This window comes from Henckelia pumila, chromosome 4 (assembly GCF_033568475.1).
Source record: "Henckelia pumila isolate YLH828 chromosome 4, ASM3356847v2, whole genome shotgun sequence".
NCBI lineage: Eukaryota > Viridiplantae > Streptophyta > Magnoliopsida > Lamiales > Gesneriaceae > Henckelia > Henckelia pumila.
This window is the reverse complement of record NC_133123.1, coordinates 149581527-149601048: the sequence shown is the minus strand read 5'-3', so window position 1 is coordinate 149601048 and position 19522 is coordinate 149581527. Positions and strand designations below refer to the sequence as shown.

At 34.2% G+C, this 19522-nt stretch overlaps 1 protein-coding gene across 1 annotated transcript; it reads right to left on the bottom strand.

Moving 5' to 3' along the window:
• Nucleotides 1-9451: 9451 nt before the first annotated feature.
• Nucleotides 9452-11968, bottom strand: LOC140865096 (shikimate O-hydroxycinnamoyltransferase-like). Its single transcript, XM_073269602.1, has 2 exons — nt 11518-11968; nt 9452-10479 (listed from the first exon to the last, which is right to left on the bottom strand). The coding sequence occupies exons 1-2, from the start codon at nt 11923-11925 to the stop codon at nt 9544-9546; spliced, it is 1344 nt and encodes a 447-aa protein (XP_073125703.1). The 5' UTR covers nt 11926-11968; the 3' UTR covers nt 9452-9543.
• Between the last annotated feature and the right edge of the window lie 7554 nt (nt 11969-19522).

Below are 19522 nucleotides of genomic sequence, written 5' to 3'. Positions count from 1 at the left end.
GCTAGACATGCCGAATTTTGTGTCCCAAAATATCCTCCCTTCCCATAATACCTTTATTTTTACTAAAAATAAAATATAGCAAAATAAAAACTAAAAAAAATATTATTTCATGAGAAAAATATTATTTTTTTAGAGGCAAAGAAAAAAAAAATTTAGTATAAACATATATTATACAAAAATTTACGGTTACACATGAATGCAGCGGTTATTCGTTGTTTGAAGTCCTTCGGAGTGGGTGTGATTGTTCAAGATGATGGAGGCACGTACAATTATAATTAGTGTTTTAAAAGGCGGTGTTTAGGCCCGCCTAGGCGTTGGGTTGTTGTCAACCTTTTCGCTTTTTTGCTAGGCTACACCTCTAATCATCCGTCTAGGCAGTTATTATTTTTTTAAAAAAAAATTAAAAAAAAACTAAAAAAAAGACGCGACGAGAGAAACAAATTAACACAGAAGGAATGAAGAAGCGCAGAAAGAAAATTCAAGCATAAAATTAAATCTCATATTACGTATGGACACTTGATATCTATTAATATCTATATAGTTGTTGTTATTATTATTATTATTATTATTATTATTATTATTATTATTATTAAAATTTTATAAGAGTTTCGTACAAAAACTGATAAAAACAAGACATAAAAATTATATTTTATAGTAAAACTCATGAATATCATAAGGTATTTATTATTTAGGCTTTAAAAAATCCGACTAGGTCTCGCCTAGGCGGTGGTGGGTCGCCGCTGCCTACCGCCTAGCGTTTTTTAGAACATTGGTTATAATAGCTCAGTGTAGTGTATCGAAGGAGCTCTATCTATCTTCTTGGCCGAGTTAGGTATTTTGACAGTAGATCGCCGCCTACCTACCGTCTAACATTTTTTAGAACATTTGTTATAATAGTTCAATTTAGTGTATTGAAAGAGCTCTATTTATCTTTTTGGCCGAGTTAGGTATTTTGACAGTAGATTTGAACCGGAGGCCCAATGTAATTGTATAGATGGATGCGATTCATTCTATTCATCTTTTGCACCTGAAGCGTCTATTGTGGATTTTGTTCTATTGTGGATTTGTTCGACCGTACGTCTTACAGGAATCAATCAATTAAAAAATATCGTAGATCATAAAATAAAGTGGCTCATATTTATCTTCTTTGGTGTGTTGAAAGGGTACGGTGTTAATTATTTTGAATTGTTTCCTTATTTTCTAACCTCCTCTATAAATAAAAAAAATTAAATTTCACCAAAAGATATAATTTGCTTGTACTTAAACTTAATAATTTAAATGCACGAGTCCCGATCTGTGAAACTAACAAATGATATATATTTGCATAAATTGATAATTAAAATGCTAGTGATGCCTTTTGCATTTGCTGCTTAATGTGGTTCACACGATTATGAAATCGATGGAAGGCTCTCAAGATGGAATCTTTTTTTCTTTTTCTTTTTTTTTTAAATAACTTTTCAAGTTGGAAACTTTATTGCCAAAACTATGCGTGAAAACTTCATTCGAGATCTCAAGTGTAATTACATGCAATCTCTAGTGATATCTTAAAAAAGAAAATAACTTTATTTGAAAAATAAATAGATGCTTAATCTTTTAATATATTTTTTCAAAAAATATTCATAGACCTCCTATGAAAATTTCAATAGACTCCAACTCTTCTTTTATACAAATAATTTTTCATCATATTTTTCGAATATAATTCAGAAGCTAATTAGTACAAATGAATATAAATCATATTATTTTTTTCTGTTTTATTTTTTAGTCAATATGTTATATTTTAATTTATTTATTTTCTCGTTTTATAATATCATATTGTAAATACCATTTAATTTTTTTTTATACAAGGGCTGCAAGGGACCGCCTTGTCTAGACCGACAACACAACAAACAAGGGCAACTCGAATGGAACTATAAGAATAAGAGTAAGATAACCTTTTCATAGTAACCCTTTACTCTGCCGGCTTTCCTAGTATCGTTAGCCCTCCATCCTGCTAGGGAGCCTACTTCTATAGAGGTAGAGGGCTGCCCAAAAGCAAGATTCTAGGCAGGCTTAAGTAGGGGTTTTGGTAAGTGATAGCGTCATCGAAAGACAGAGTGGCAATAACTAAAACTTCTATACAAAAAAAAATAAATATGGATTGAAAGGATGAAAAGAGGCCTGTAGAGAAACCCCCCCAAGAGGGAAAGATACTGCCCCTTTGGGCCGGTTGTGGGCGAGGATGGATTCGAACCCCCGACACCGTGGTTCGTAGCCACGTGCTCTAATCCTCTTAGCTACAGGCCCCACCCCGTCTCAGCAGTGAGGAATCTTCGGCAATGGGGAAACCCTGACCGAGTTAAAAAGGAAGGAGGAAGGTCTAGGCAGATAGGCAGGGATAGGAATCATTTGGCTTGTTTCGTTTCGGGTCAATCCCTTGGTTTCGGGGTCTTGTCAACATGGGCACCACGCACCCTTTGCGCTTATTGATAGAGATAGAGCCGATTTCCAGAAGAGGCAAGGAGTAGTAAGAGGAAGAAAGAAGAGACAACGTCCCTTCCAATTCCCTTTACTAGTAAGGGGAGCCATCTCTGATAGATGGTCAAAATTTCATATGGGTTCGAATCCTACTATCTATTACCAAAAACAAGTCATTTATGGATATTATTAGGAGAGCCGTGCAGATCTAGTCTAGTCTCACTTTCGCTCCACAAGGATCAAGATCAAATGAGCGCGCATTCTCGTTCTGTCAAGAGAAGATCCGCTTGGACGCCGAAAGCGCTCCACTTGAGTTAGATGTCAGTTAGGGCGGACACGACTTCTTCTATTCTAAGGCTAGAAGACCACAGAAAGACACCCAAGACTAGAGCATGTCGTGAAAGAAGCACACTCGGCGGGTAGGTGTCTCAGTCATTATAAATGCTGATCGAGGAGAGGTGTCCCTAATCTCATTTGTTAATTCTGGCACCGAGTTTTTGGCCCAACTAATTTATAATTGTATTATAAATTGAACCACTCAATAGTAAATTAATTTTAAATGAGGATAAAATAATTGGAGAGGTAAACGGAAAATTTTTACCTCCAAATTACGAATTGTCTATAGAGGATTAATTCATATGTAATGATTATATCAATGGACTGCTCATCTATTAAAGTAAAATATTTCATAATTAAGAAGAGTCCAGTTTTGTATTTTTATTGGAGTAATAATGGAATTAATAAGTTGGATAAATTGATTAAAGAGTTTAATTATTTATGATTTATTGGAACTTTTAATTATGGGTCCATGGTCCCCGGCACGCCTTCTTGATAAATGACGGGATAGAACATAAATATGAAATCAAATGTATTAATGGAAAATTGTTCCATATATTTAAGGCTTGTATATATATAAATATATAAGTATGAGATATTTATTTGATTTAAAGTATAATTATGAGATAATTATATATTTAGATTATTATGGTAATATCTAAATAAAAATCAATAATATATTTTATATATTGATAATACATATTATATATCTAAAAAATTTGATCTGTTGTGATTTTGGTCCTGTATATTTGTCACTTTGCAATTTTGGTCCTTTATGTTTTCATATTTCAGTTTTAGTCCTACATGTTCCCATTTTTGGCAATTTCGATCTTTTTTGTTCGAAAATGCTTACGTGACATTGTACATGTCAGCTTGACATCAGCACTGAATTAGTGCCATGTCAACGCCACATTGGAAAAAGAACTAAAATTGCCGAAAAAAATAAAAATAGCGGACTAAAACTGAAATATGAAAATATAAATGACTGAAATTATAAAGTGACAAATATATGAGATCAAAAAAGCTATTTTTCCTTAAATTAATTGTATAAGAAAACAAAATTTTGAACAGATTATATTATCACGTGTATATCTTACTATATTATTAAAATAGAGATCATTAAATTTAAAAAATAACACTTAAGTGGTGAAGTTGAGATAAAATTACGATCATATCATAACTTAATTCACAATAAAATCAAGATTATTAAGTAAATTAGTCATTTTATACGACCTTATCTTTTCTTAATTAACCATTAGATGTTATCTTATTTTCAAAAATGACATTAACTTTGTGACTTTGATTTTTTTTTAATTTACGAAAATATCACTCACATGTAAAAATTGATGTGTTTGTTGTGTTTAATTGATTATTTATTTATGAAAACGCTATAGTTTTGTATTTTTTTTAAAAAAATTATATTTTATAATAATTTTTTGTTTTTTCTTAAAAAAACGCAAACTTTACAAACACTTAATGCACTTTTGCACGATAATTTAGTCGGAGAAACCAATAAATAGGCAGCAAAAGGTTTACTTCAAAGTCCAATCAAACATGCTACGTGTAGTTACTAGTGCTGATCATAGGTTAACTATGTGATATGAATTGAGACTCAATTAGTCGCTGTAAAAAAACTGAAAAGTTGATAAATTTAACATGACACAATATTTATATGAAATATATAGATGTTTTCTAAAAGTATGATATCTTTAAGAATATATCTCTATGATTTGATGCACATCATAAAGTGTAAAACAATTATCTAAACGAATACTTGAAACTAAAATATATATATATATATATATATATATATATATATATATATATATCTCATACGTGTAGCATTTTTTTCTCATATATGAGATAGCATGATCAAATTTTTATGTTACAACAATTTTTCATTGTTATACGAAAATCTAACATTATATGACTCGAATAACTCTCGATGCAACATTAACAAACGAGAACTAAAGCATTCGGGCTTTGAACAAACAATCAATTTTGGATGAAAGTATTATAATTAGGCTACGTTTGGTTCGAAGGATGTGATTATTGAATGATTAGTACATAAATGATAAAAAGAATGATTGATGTAGAAATATAATGTATTGTGTTAAATAGTATTTTGTTTGGTATGATTTTCGTGGATGTGATAAATTAAGAATTTTTGTACATTTGGACTAAATTACCCTTCAAATATAATGCAAGTACTGCCCTAATTTATTTATCTCAACTACTGATTGGATTTTGTAAGGCAGTTTTCACCCTTTTCTTTCAAATACTTCTACATATTTCTTTACACTATGTTTGGATCACGGGAATTGGACGGAATTTGGTGGGATTTGAAATTATAAATACCGTTTAAGTGTTTGACAACTTGAGATTTCAAAACGGGATTGGTATTTGGTGTGATTTCATAGGATTTCAATTAGTTAAGTGAAATCTTGACAAAATTGGTCGGATTTCACGGGATTTCACGGGATTTGAGTTTATAAAGCAATAAAATTATTTTTAATAATAAATTCATATATTTTACTTATTAAATTTTAAGTTTTTTTTTTATAATTTTTTATAAAATATCATTTATCCAAAATTTATACTATCAAATTCAAAAATATATTTTAACTTTTTGCCAAACACAAAACGGAATTTCAATTTCATGGATTTTAAAATCCAAATCCAAATCCAATTCCAAATTATATTGTTTAGACATCCAAACACACTGTAAATTATTCATATCGAACCATTCTTCTGTGATATTTTTTGAAATATTGTGGGTGGGTAGACAATTTGTTACTTCTCATCCATCATTTTTTTGTGTTCTCGAAATATTCCAGAAAGAAATATACATAATTTTTCTGTGTTGTTTTCTGCTGTGTTGTTTTCATGGGGAATTACCGAGAAATTAAGACGTTGTATGATTTTACTTCTGTACGAGGACGAGTTCGATTTTTGATGTTTTCGCACCTGTGAGAGGAAACCTAACACACACAACTTTTTTCTTCCATCGTTTACATGGAGATGGGATGAGCAAGATGGTGGGCCCTTCTTTTTCTTGGGTGTAGGAGCAGGGGTAGAATTGAAAATAGGGATCTGATTACAAAAAGGATTGTTAATATATGGGAGGTAGATGAGTTTACTATCCTTCAAATTATATCAGTTTATCCTTTGGACATTGGATTCATTTGATTTATTAAAAATTGTACCAAACACCATATTAACCAATGAAACCAACCACAATCCTAGACAATCATTTATACCAAATGGGCCCATAGTAATAATTGGGTAAAAGGCGCGTGTGGGAGAAGTGAGGAAGAATCCAATGATTGTAACTAGGGGTGGAATCGGGTAGAGACCCGTCTCATAACCCCTCTTCCCAATTCTCTTCTCGATAAGAATCGGAAAACTATTTTTTCTCCCAATCCTGTACCTAATACTTGTCGAGACCCGAATATTTGGGATCCCGAATGTTTCGGGATCCCGTCGTTTAGGGAGAGAATATCCCGATAAATTTTTCATAATAAAAAAATTGTCCAAAATTTTTTTATTCTTTTTTTAAAAAAGACTATTTAGAATTTTATTTGTCTAAAAAAAAGAAATGTTTAATTATAAAAATATAATATTGAAATATTGAGGATAATAGTTCAAGATTTTTTCAGAAAAATAAAAAAAATTGTTACTATTTTTTTAATATATTTTTTATAAAATATATCTAAAAACATATAAGAATCATATTTTAACCAAAAAACATATTAGTGCATACCAAGATCATTATATATGTTTATTATTAAATTTGATGATTATGAAACTCAAAATATTGTACGCAAGAACTAAAATCAAGCAATTTTTTCACAAAATGTTTTCATGTACAACTCAATTTTACAACAAAATTTGTGATTAAAATATGAAAATCTTGTATTTTCACATTTTTATCGAAAAAGAAAATCAACTGCGCACCCGATAATTATTATTGATAAAATGTTGTGTGAAGACCCAACCTTCAACCTTCAACAACAATAAAGAAACAACTATAACCGATGAAATCAAGAACCAAATGCACAATAATTTTTAAATTCAAAGCTGAATGGGAAGAGTTGTAACAGAAAAATCAAAGAGAATAATAGCTCATGAAAGGGGATAAATGGCCATGAATGAGAAACCTTTCAGCTGTATTTTTGCAACCTATAAATATACATCAGCTGAAGGGAGAAATTACATCCAAATATATAGCAAAACACCTCCCCAAATTCGAAACATGAGCTCCTATATTTTGAGCATTTCTACATAAGTTTTAAGGTCATGTTCAGAATTCGTTTTTTGCCAATACAGATATCAAAATCCAACGGTTAGATATTTGTAAAAATCCTTCTCAAGAGTACAACACAGAATTGATGCGAGAAGAGAGCACCTTCTGTTTTTCGTGCATAAACCAATCCAGATGCCTTTACATAAACGTCTTGTACAAATTTTATCACGATCCAACGGTTCAACGTGCCAAAAATGCTTCTGCAAGGTGACTGATTTTCAAGCATATGCAAATCCGAAAAATCATTTTTGCTATCCTATTCTCGAGCAGGAAGCGCATCAGATTTCTTGCCCTTTTCTAATCAATTTCAAAGCACATCAGTAGCTGAATTTATGTCCAAGAATCGATCGAAGATCCGTTGGCCAAGACCGAGTATATATTACAACTTTTGAGCATCGAATTCTGCACAAGATCGATAATTTTAAAGTTTTTATGTTCGATCATTCCAGCAAGTTTCATTCACATTTGATTCAAGAAAAACATACTCCTATTGTGTGATATAAGTTTCTACACTTATATTCATTCTTGAGTGAGATGAGCTTTATAAAATAAATTACATATGCTTTTGAAAATTCGATCGGCATGATATCCGTTTCACTTTGATATTATATTTGTTGGCTATTTGTTATATTATTCGAAACATGTTATAGTTATTTGGATTGCATTGCTAAAAGTCGATTTAGAAATGGTTAAGGGATTTTTGATAATTTTATTTGATATGCCCGTGATGCGATGGGTTATAATAACCGTTCCTTTGGTCTCGCCCCTTAGAGGAGTAACATATAGGGGACTGATAAGTAAACCACGAAAAATGAGATAATTATCAGTTCAATGTTTGCTTTGCATTTGTGTCAGGTTCAACATGCTTAATTTGTTTCGAGATTATAATATGTACATGTGTATATTTTGGTGTTTATCATGTCCGATCGGCCCCCACTTGCTGAGTGTTTCCCAAAACACTCACCCCCTTACTTCCTTCCCCAGATAATGAAGAAGATCAGTTATAAGAGGATCAAGAACAACAACTGTTTTGGGATTGGTGATTAAGTTGAGACAGGAAGATTCAAGAATTTATTCAGGTTTTTTCTTACAACGTTATCGCTTCCGCACTTGTGTTCTTCTCTGTAAAAACAGTTATGGTTTATGAAATAAACTGGTTTTTGGCAAGATTTGTACTACGAGGCTTGTTGTTTCAATATTAAATTGTTAAACAATGCTGATGTCAACTAGGCCCGGTTTCGGGGCGTGACATGTTCGAGTACAAATTACATTCAAAATACGGATTAACTATTAAATTTAGTTAAATAGATGAAGGACAATTTGCATCTTATTCTATATTTGTTATCATTAAATAATTATAAATATGAATTAATCAAATTATTAATAATTTTTAAAAAATATATAGGAAAAAATAAAATGTTATTTTGTGATTTTAATATTCAATCATTTTAATTATATATAATTATGTGAAATAAGTCAACAATTAATCTTTGGATGAGATAAAACCCAATAAACTTATAGCCCAATATGTCAATAAACTAATTAATAAAATTTATTTTAAAAATTACTTCAGGTCGGATCGAGAATTTCGTCGAAAATAAAATTTATTCCCTCTCCCTCTTCCTCTCCCGATATTAGTTGGGACGGGATTTTTTTAGACAAAAATAGAATGAGATTCAGAAAGATTCGAAATTTTGATAAATTTTTCCGTTCTAAAGGTACCCGCAATGCCAACTTTTTTCTTTTAAAAAAAATTGAACCTGCAGGCTGCCCGCGTTGCAGCCTGTAGGTTCTAATTCCCAAGCTGAGCTTCAGCATCCAATTTTTAATAAAAAAAAAAATTAAAAATTGACTTGTGGTTGGACGTACTCTAAATTTGTGAAATGCATGGGGCCCATTTAATTATTAAATTTTTTTTAATTAAAATGTTAAGATTTTGAAATGTTAAATAAAAAATATCAAAATATAATAAATCATCATTTTTCGTATTTAGAATTATCATTTCAGATATTTTATATCAATTTCTTCTCCTTTTATTTTTTTTAACAGCTCTTTTGTTTGCTGTTTTACAAAACTTAAAGTTAATGCTTTATATGTGTAAATAAAATATTATGCAACAGAAAGGAAAATGAAGGAATTTCTTGGTTACACTCTTATAAGAAAGAGACATTTATGATTGTTAATGCATGTTCGGTCATGTATTAACATTGTATTTATAAATTTTGATTGTTTTTGTGTTTTGAGTGCCTACTCACTCCCGTTAAAGAAAGATCGTGCTGGAACACTGTGATTCCTACACACATCGATTCATGAACACAAAAAATAAAACCACAAGAAGTTAGTTTTCTAGAATTTTATTTGTAATTTTTCATTAATTTATATTCATATAAATGCTCAACGATTTATGAAATCGCTTCCACTCTTATTCGATTCGATCGAATTTATCATCATATTTTTGCCCGAATTGTTCCGGTGACTCGATGATTTCCAACACAGATGTCATACAGGAGCTTCTCGAAAACCTTCATATGCTCAGCTTGTAAAGAGATGGCCACCGATAAGCTCCCATCGTTTGTTCGGCTTGGCAAGATGATGCTTAAACCTTCAAACTGAATCCCACCTGGTCCCATGAAGACCGGCCTGCCCCATCCGAAATCTGCATCGTAGACGGGCAGTCGGGACCAACTGGTGATCCCAAGATTGGGACAGTTGAAAGTTTTTGGCCCCCGAGCGGCTGCCTTCAGATCAGGCTGCATTTCCAGATAATCAATTGCGGACCTCAGATACTCGTCGTCCATCCGAGCTATCGCATTATGAACTTTGCTTGCAGAATATGAGATGGGCTTCGTTTCCAAATCGCCAGATACGGCTATCGGAGTGGCTGAGAAGATCACATTGCCAAAGTAGCCTGGTGGAAGCGAGGGATGGAGCCTTGATCGCCCATCCGTTCCAATGTGCAGTCTTGTTACTTGATCTTGAGGAAGCCCCCGAGCCTTACATGTACATCGCCAAATATGGCCTGCCAGAATTTCATACGAGCTATAAGTAATTGTGTTCCCTTCCTCTTTCGAATTGGACTTGAGGGCGTTGAGCTGATCACGGGTTAGCTTGAAAATGGAAACAGCTATCTCCGGGGATTCGTCCAGTTTGCTTGTGATCAGTTTCATGGATGGAGGGGGCTGATACTCGATGTGCTCGAATTTGGGTTGGGGCGGATCGCGGGCACGGAGTACGGTCCTATCCACGAAAGGGGGGAGTGTAATATCAAGGCCACGAGATACGTCCGACCAGGTGTTGATGAAATGGAGACAAGAAACTCCATCCGACACATTATGTTGTATCCCAACGCCTAAGCAAACTCCACCACATTTGAAATAAGTCACCTGTTCAATTATTGTCATTAGTTTCAGTTTATGCAAAAAAGTTTTACTCGAATTTGAAACGTAAATTGTATCAGTTAATAAGGACCGGAAATCATATATGCATATATACTCCAGTTGTATGTAAACTATTTAAAACAAACTCAAACTCAATATGCAATTTTTTACAATAAAATTAACTATTTAACAATGGTAGATGAGTCGTTGCCTGGCTCGATTGTGTTACAGTAAAATCAATATGTTTTTGAAAAAGAAACAAAGGATGCATTTGGATAGGTAGATTTATACTCCTTCCATTATACATGTCATGTTTCTTTTCTTGTTCATTTCAAATATATTGGCTTGTACTATTTAACAATTTTTTTTTTTATTAATGTATCTCAATTAAAACATGCAATCATTTTTCGAGATAACAGAGTTAATAGAAAGTTTGTAAATTAAATAATTTCCTTTCTCAATGATTTTTTAAAAATTGAAAAAAAATATATATATAGGTCAGTGTAATTGGGAGTGAGTATTTAAGAGAGATGAATTCGATTCGGAAGGATTTGGTATTGTCAGATCGAATTCAATGGTCTAGCTTGTCATAATTAACTGTTAGGTAGCTGGTAGGTAAGATGAGGTAAATATGGTTTTTTTTTTTAATTAACTTTATTTTATTTTTAAATTAATTTTAAAAAAACCCAGTAAATGTGGATAAAATCCATACTTATACGATACATATACCCAAAATAATTCGTAATAACGAAAAAATGTTTGTATATCGAAAAAATTTTAATATAATATCCCGATAATTCAGTAGCTCGATACGATATCCCAGCCCTTGATATTGAGAAGGATGGATTGGAAGAAAAAATAATACAATTTAAATATGAGAATGTCTAGCATGTGATAGATATCCGTGATGGTCGACTGAAGTTATATCTATAATAATTAAAAATAATTTTTTTGGATTCGATAAGTAAGTTATGAGATCTTAATTACAATAATCTCACAACTTAATTAATTCACATTTCACATGAAATACATGCATCCCGATACCTGTAGCACCAATAGTGGGTAACTTGAGATCCCCTGAGAATAATCCACCGCCGGGATGAGGCGGCGGAGCTCCATCGTCGGAGCAAAGTCGCCGAAATCATCCACCACACCGTCGCACTCCGCCTCCACGAAAAGCACTCCCTCGGCGTTACAGTCGATCTCCATCCGGCCATGTTCATCCCTCTTCAGCCTCCCCGCAAGGGGGTAGAACGCCACCAGTGCGCGGCCAAGCGCATCCTTGAGCACCGTCGCATCGAAAAAGTCTTCCGCCGCTGTGGGACGGTAAAAGTAGACAATGGCTACATGGTAGCTGGCCGCCACCACATCAACATTGGCGATCCAAAGGCTGACGTTCGGCGTCGCCGCCGCCGGAGCAACCAACGTCGAATTCTTCACGTCGATTTTCATGGTTATAAATTCTAATTGGTTTTCGGTTCCCAATGAGTAGAGAGATGTAATGTATTATTTGGAAAAGTGATCAGCATTTAAGCAATAGACATATCTCATCAATTATTGTGGACAGTAGTGGGTCAGATAAATATTTTGTTTGATTAGGTAAATTAATGTTCAGTTCATAAATTTAAACTTAAATTGATGTTCCGTTTCTTGTCAGAAAAAAAGTTATTTAAATTTTTTGGGCAGATATATTTTTTCTCAGATGAAAGTCGATACAAAACATTAAAAATATGATACGAATACATGATATTCAAGCACTAATTGTTCAAGATCGGGTATAAAAAATAAGATTTTGAGTATAAAACCTCTTCATCTTTTTTTTTTTTGAGAAAAAAACCTTAATATCTTTATTAACATGAACTTGTAACATATGTTTGAATACTCAAAAATCATAGAAAGTCGTTACAAAACATTGAAAATATGGTAAGAATATATGATATTCAAGCATTAATTATTCAAGATCGGGTATAAAAAAATAAAATTTTGATTATAAAACCTGAACATCTTTATTAATATGAAATTGTAGCATATGCTTGAATACTCAAATATCATAAATTTGTACCAGATCTAACATATTTGGTACTCAAAAATCATATATTAATACCATATTTTCAATATTTTGTACTGATTTTCATCCAAATAAGATAAATGTGTCATTAATATCAATATTTTTTTAGTACTCAAAATCATATATTTTTAGCAGATCTAACACATTTGATACTCAAATATTATATATTAGTACAATATTTATGATATTTGATACCGATTTTCCTCCAAAAAAGACAATGTCAATGTAAGGCCCGAAAATATTAAGTTCTTAATGACGGGATTTAAGAGTTAAATTTCTAATAAGAGTGAAAAAATGAATGTAAGAATTTATGGAAATTATATATTTCAATTTCGGGTCAAAAATATTTAATTTGAGGATTTTCGGATTTTAAGATGTTAATATCCGGAATACTTAAATTAAAAGCTTAAAAATATTTGAATTTATATTTATGGAATTTAAGATGTAAATTCCAAGATTATAAATATCAAAAATTTAATTTGAGGATGAAATTCGAGCAAGGGCCAATTTGCAAATATTGAGAAATTCAAGGACTAAAATGCGATAAGGTCCGAAATGATTTAATTTTAATTCGAAAATATTTAATTTGAGAATATTTAGAGTTTAGAATTAAATTCTATAATTCTTAAATTATTTAGGATTGAAATTGAATTAAATCGCTTGTCTGGGAACTGAATTGCAATTATGCCAAAGTTTACGGACCAAAGTGCAATTTCCTTGCAACTTGATATGTATATACGTGTAGTGTGTTGAATTATCAGATTCTTCAGCTCCCCAATATCAGATTACACGCGAGAATAGAGAAGAAACTTTCCAAGCCATTTTTGTTCCTTTAAAACTTCGATAGTTTTTAATCCGTCCGGTAGAATTTTCGATTGAGCATATATTTGCGATCACAGCTTCGAGTGCTAAGTTTACCATATTTGAATTTTATGATATTGTTAGAATTACGATTTGATTGTATAAACATATTCTAGCATATACGACGATAGTATATCTAAGACGGATCGAGAAAAGATCGTCGTTTGAACATGTTTTCGATTTTTTAAAAATTTTTCAGAAATCTGATTTTTAGGGGCTGCATATTTCGAAATTTAGCTGAAGAATTGAGGATGATATGATCATAGTAGTGATGATGTTTATGTGTTTAGAATTTTTGGTTTTGCTCCGTTACGCCGTCGGTTTGAATTCCGATCAAGGGATCAAGTTGTTAGATTGGTTGATCCTAAATAAGAATGAAATGATATTGAAAGCTCTTATTGAAGTGTATATCAATGCATTTCAGATTTGAATGCAAAAGATCGAATTCGAATCGACGAACTCGAGAAGGTAGCCTTTGAACCGAGAAAGACTGAAGAAGGTGTGAAGCTAGTTTGCCTTGAATGATTGTAATGATTTGAGCAGATTTTGATGGAAGTTCTTTGATGTTATTTGTCCAGAATTGGAGCTTCTCAGATTCAGAAGGAAAGATATGAATAGACATTAATAAGATGGGTAGAATTGTTGGAACACGATCGTTCTCCGGATCGAAAAAGAAAGTGATACCCGTTGCAGCGGAAGTTTTAAAATTTTATATGGAACAATTCCATATCATGGGTATCAAATTCCTGCGATTAAAATTGATAACATAAAATTTAAACAATGTAAATTTTACCTTAAAATCTCGAAGCGAGATTATGGACACCAACAGATTAATCTGCTCTTGTTGTATATCCCAAGAACTGATGAACGAACAATTCTTCAATCAGGTCCACGAACAGAAGTTTAATCCCTCTGATAGACTGCACTAGAAAGTCTATCAGAAGTTTTTACGATGAGATAGAACAGATATGATCTGTTAAATCAGACTGCAAATTCAGAAATTTGCAGACTGAATTTCGAACATTGTGAGGGAAGGGGGCGGCCGAATTCTAGAGAGGAGGCTCTCTAGGTTTCGAAATTTTGTGACCTGTTACATGTAATTTCTGCACTGAAATAACTTATTTATAATGTGGGCTGCTAACAGCTTAGGGCCCATTAGTCATAAGTTCAAGCCTGACAAGCAAAGCCCGCATGTTCAAAAATTAATATAAAATTCATCGTGACTCAGATTGATAAATCAATTTCACCAATGTGCACAGAAACCATTTCTGCATCTTTTAAAGTCAAGATAAATTTTCTGAATCCAAATTCAGTGATTTCCAAAAATGTCCATCACTATGTCATATTAGGAAATCTTACTCCCTCTATTCTTAAATAAGAAGTCTCACTTCTTTATTCACTAAATTTAACTCTTTAAATTTAATTATCTCAACGGGGATTAGAAATCCATTACTTGTGTGACCCTCAATGGTTCAGGGATACAGCTAGCCGTGGGCTCACAACTCCTTGTGACTCGGAACAACAATTTCCGACTTATCTAACGAATCATGGTAAGAGCGCCTAGCAACATCGCCCCATGATTCCCTAGGTATCACTGATAGTGCCTGCAAGAACCAATAGATTTTTGTTAGCGTACAGTACGATCCCTTCATCCATATATCCCGATCGAATCAACAACCATTGGTAAATCGAGAGACGTTCGAGATTCGATAACTATGCAATTCATCTTGAAGATCAAATAGTGACATCACATGTGCTACTAAAAAACCATTTCTTAAAGCACATCATGTACTCTGGCCAGAGATTTGTCACACTAATATCTCCTCAGATCGCATAGGATATCCACGCTCGCAAGCATGTGGTGAATCCTTGACAACAAAGCATCTACTCCTATATGTATCGTAACTGCACCCAATCCCGACACCTTATGACCCCAATAGAGTCGGTAAACGAGTCAAAGTACAATACTAGCATATAGAGTCTCAATGATGTTTCAAGTAGTAAGGACTAATGGTGTACAACCAAAACCGCAGACTTTATCCACTCGATAAGTGATAACCACTTGGAAAATCCGGATAGGGTATTTGATCATTCATCATATGAATATCTATTTGCATGCTTCGAACATCTCTATGTTCCATACCAATGAAACATGGTACTCGGCATTGCAAATGCTACTCTCAATCTCGAGCGATCCTTATCCTTATTTGTGGATGGCTCAATTGACTAGGAACTGTTTAGAATATACAGTGAACATAAGATATGTTTCATGACAGTGATCTCTCTATATTCACTATCTCATCTTACTTTAGTATATTCAAGGTCTTTATCAAAATAGCAATAGTATATCATTATATAATAATAAGATAAAGTGAACGCCATTTAAAGAACGTATATTATATTAAACAAATATTGTTTACAAAAAGAGACTCTCAAAGCTCTTAGCCACAAGTTGGCTAACGGGACATCAACTCCTTCAATCTCCCACTTGCCCTAAAGCCAACTAGTCATACTACGTAGTCCCATTGCTTCACGATGTTTGTCAAATAATGGTCTTGGCAAGGGCTTAGTAAGTGGATCAGCGATATTGTCTGCAGAGGCCACTCTCTCGACAGTGATGTCTCCTTTTTCCACGATCTCCCGGATGATGTGGTATTTTCTCAGTACGTGTTTGGATCTTTGATGAGACCTTGGTTCCTTTGCCTGAGCAACGACACCCGTGTTGTCACAGTACACCGAGACTGGACCAACAGCTTCAGGAATAACGCCCAACTCTTGGACGAAATTCCTCATCCAAAGGGCCTCTTTAGCAGCAGCTGATGCCGCAATGTATTCTGCCTCAGTGGTGGAATCCGCTGTGGTGTCCTGCTTGGAACTCTTCTAAGAGACAGCACCGCCATTGAGCATGAACACAAATCCAGAGGTTGACTTCGAGTCATCCACGTCACTTTGGAAGCTAGAGTCGGTATAGCCTTCCAATTTCAGATCTCTTCCTCCATAAACCATGAATACATTCTTAGTTCTTCTCAAGTACTTAAGAATATCCTTCACGGCTTTCCAATGCATTTGGCCGGGATTGGCTTGATATCTGCTCGTGACACTCAGAGCAAATGCCACATCCGGTCTGGTAGATATCATCCCATACATGATACTCCCTATGGCTGACGCATATGGTATGTGTGTCATTTTCTCTATCTCTTCGTCAGTCTTGGGACACATAGACTTGGATAGAGAGACTCCATGATACATAGGTAGATGTTCTCTCTTGGACTCATCCATTCAAAACCTTTTCAATATAGTGTTGATGTAGGTAGCTTGAGTAAGTCCTATCATTCTCTTAGATCTATCTCTATAGATCTGTATCCCTAGAATATAGGACGCCTCACCCAAATCCTTCATCGAGAATCTACCTGACAACCATATCTTTGTTGACTGCAATATCCCTACATCATTCCCAATGAGTAAGATGTCATCAACATAAAGTACTAAGAATGTCACAGCATCCTTAACTACTTTCTTGTATACGCACGGTTCCTCCGGGTTCTTGATGAAATCAAAGTCCTTTATTGTTTCATCAAATTTCTGGTTCCAACTTCTTGATGCCTGTTTGAGACCATAGATCGATCTCTGAAGCTTACATACCTTATGCTCACTTCCCATGGATGTGAATCCCTCGGGCTGCATCATATAGATTTTTTCCTTAATGTTTCCATTAAAAAATGCAGTCTTCACATCCATTTGCCATATCTCGTAGTCATACCAAGCTGCTATGGCAATAAGGATTCTTATGGACTTGAACATTGCGACTGGTGAAAAGGTTTCATCATAGTCAACTCCTTGTCTTTGAGTATAACCTTTTGCAACCAATCGTACCTTGTAGGTCAGTACCTTACCATCAGGCCCAAGCTTTCTCTTGTAGATCCATTTACACCCTATTGGAACTATTCCATCGGGAGGATCTACTAAAGACCAAACTTGGTTTGCATGCATCGAGTCTATTTCCGACTGCATAGCTTCAAGCCATAAGTTCGAATCAGCATCAGAAATTGCTTCCTTGAAGTTTCTCGGATCACATCCAATGTCGGGTTCACTTTGATCCCCTTCAAGAAGAAGACCATATCTAATAGGAGGCCTAGAAGTCCTCTCGGATCTTCTAGTAATAGGCGTGTCTTGTGATGATTCTTGAGGTATAGGATCGTTATTTTGTATCTCGGGTTCTTCTCGAATTTCTTCGAGTTCCATCATCTTGCCTTTCTTATCCAATAAGAACTCATTCTCCAAGAAGGTGGCATTCCTTGAAACAAACACTTTTGTTTCAGTAGGATGATATAAATAATATCCGATTGAATTCTTCGGATACCCTACAAAATAACATAAGGTGGATCGACTATCCAACTTATCTCCCACTGTCTGCTTCACGTAAGAAGGACATCCCCAAATCCTCAAGTACGAATACTTAGGAGCTTTGCCATTCCATAACTCGTATGGTGTTTTTTCCACTGCTTTAGCGTGGACGTTGTTCAACAACAATACCGCCGTTTCAAGAGCATAGCCCCAAAACAAAGGTGGGAGCTTAGTGAAGCTCATCATAGATCGAACCATGTCCAACAAGGTTCGATTGCGACGCTCCGAAACACCATTCAGCTGAGGTGTCATAGGAGGAGTCCACTGAGAGAGAATCTCATTCTCTTTTAGATAATCCAAGAACTCGGTACTTAAGTATTCTCCACCTCGATCTGATCGAAGTGCTTTAATACTCTTACCTAGTTTGTTTTCTACTTCAGCCTTGAATTCTTTGAACTTTTCAAATGATTTAGACTTATATTTCATCAAATATAAGTACCCATACCTAGAATAATCATCAGTAAAGGGAATGAAGTAGGTGTGACAAAATTTTGTACCAATACTAAATGGTCCGCAAAAATCTGTATGGATCAAATCCAATAGATTTTGACTACGCTCAAGTTTTCCTTTGAAAGGAGATTTAGTCATTTTTCCTTTCAGACAGGACTCACAAGTAGGTAGAGAGTTAATATCAAACATATCAAACATGCCCTCTCCCACTAGCTTGTTCATTCTCCTTGAGGAAACATGACCTAGCCTAGCATGCCAAAGGTTTGCCGGGTTTTGATTATCGATTTTCCTTTTATTTGTTGTTACCGGTTTATCAACATAATTAATTGGAACTTCTTTTAATTTTAAGTTATATAGATCGTTTTCAAGTTGTCCACATCCAATTAAACATTCATTCTTGTAAATATTGCAAATCTCATTCACAAAATTGCAAGAAAAACCATCTCTATCAAGCATAGAAATAGAAATAATGTTTTTAACCAAATCTGGCACATATAAAACATCTCTCAAAAATAACTTAAAATCATTCTCCAAAATTAAACAAATGTCTCCCACAGCTTTGGCTTCAACTCGAGAACCATTTCCGAGCCTCAGCTGGGTCTCACCCATCCTAAGCTTGCGACTTCTTGTCATCACCTGCAAATCATTGCAAATATGAGATCCACATCCGGTATCCAATACCCAAGAAGTAGTATTAAGTGAAACATTTATTTCAATATAAAACATACCCTTCGCAGTTCGCAACTGCTCGAGATATTCCTTGCAGTTACGTTTCCAATGACCGGGTTTCTTGCAGTGATGGCAAACATCCTTGGATTTTTCCACGTTTGAAGCCTTTGTCTTGTTTTTCTTCTCGGGTCCGGTTTTCTTGGATGGGGCAGAACGTTTCTTACCCTTTGTACTTGGCCCCTTCTTAGTAGAAGAAGAGGAGCCCACCAAGAGAACCGGTTTATCCTTCTTTAAAGTGGCTTCATAAGTTACAAGCATATTGACCATCTCTTCAAGGGAGGCCTCTATCTTGTTCATATTGAAATTCACCACAAAACCGTCAAACGATGAAGGAAGAGAGAGAAGTAATAAGTCCACATTGAGTTCATGCTCCAATACCAATTCAAGCGTTACCAACTTCTGAATGAGCCAAATCATGCGTACCCCATGATCACAGACCGAAGTCCCTTCACGCATGCGACACGTCATTAACTCTTTTACAGTAGCGAACCTTTCAGCTCTCGATTGAGCCCCAAAAGTTCCTTGAGTTGTACGTGA

What these genes read in the sequence shown, in the direction of transcription:
- LOC140865096 (XM_073269602.1), bottom strand. Translation starts at nt 11,925, where the DNA reads ATGAAAATCGACGTGAAGAATTCGACGTTGGTTGCTCCGGCGGCGGCG. An exon ending in ACCCACTATTGGTGCTACAG is followed by an intron (nt 10,480 to 11,517) that starts GTATCGGGATGC and finishes ATAATTGAACAG; the next exon opens with GTGACTTATTTCAAATGTGG.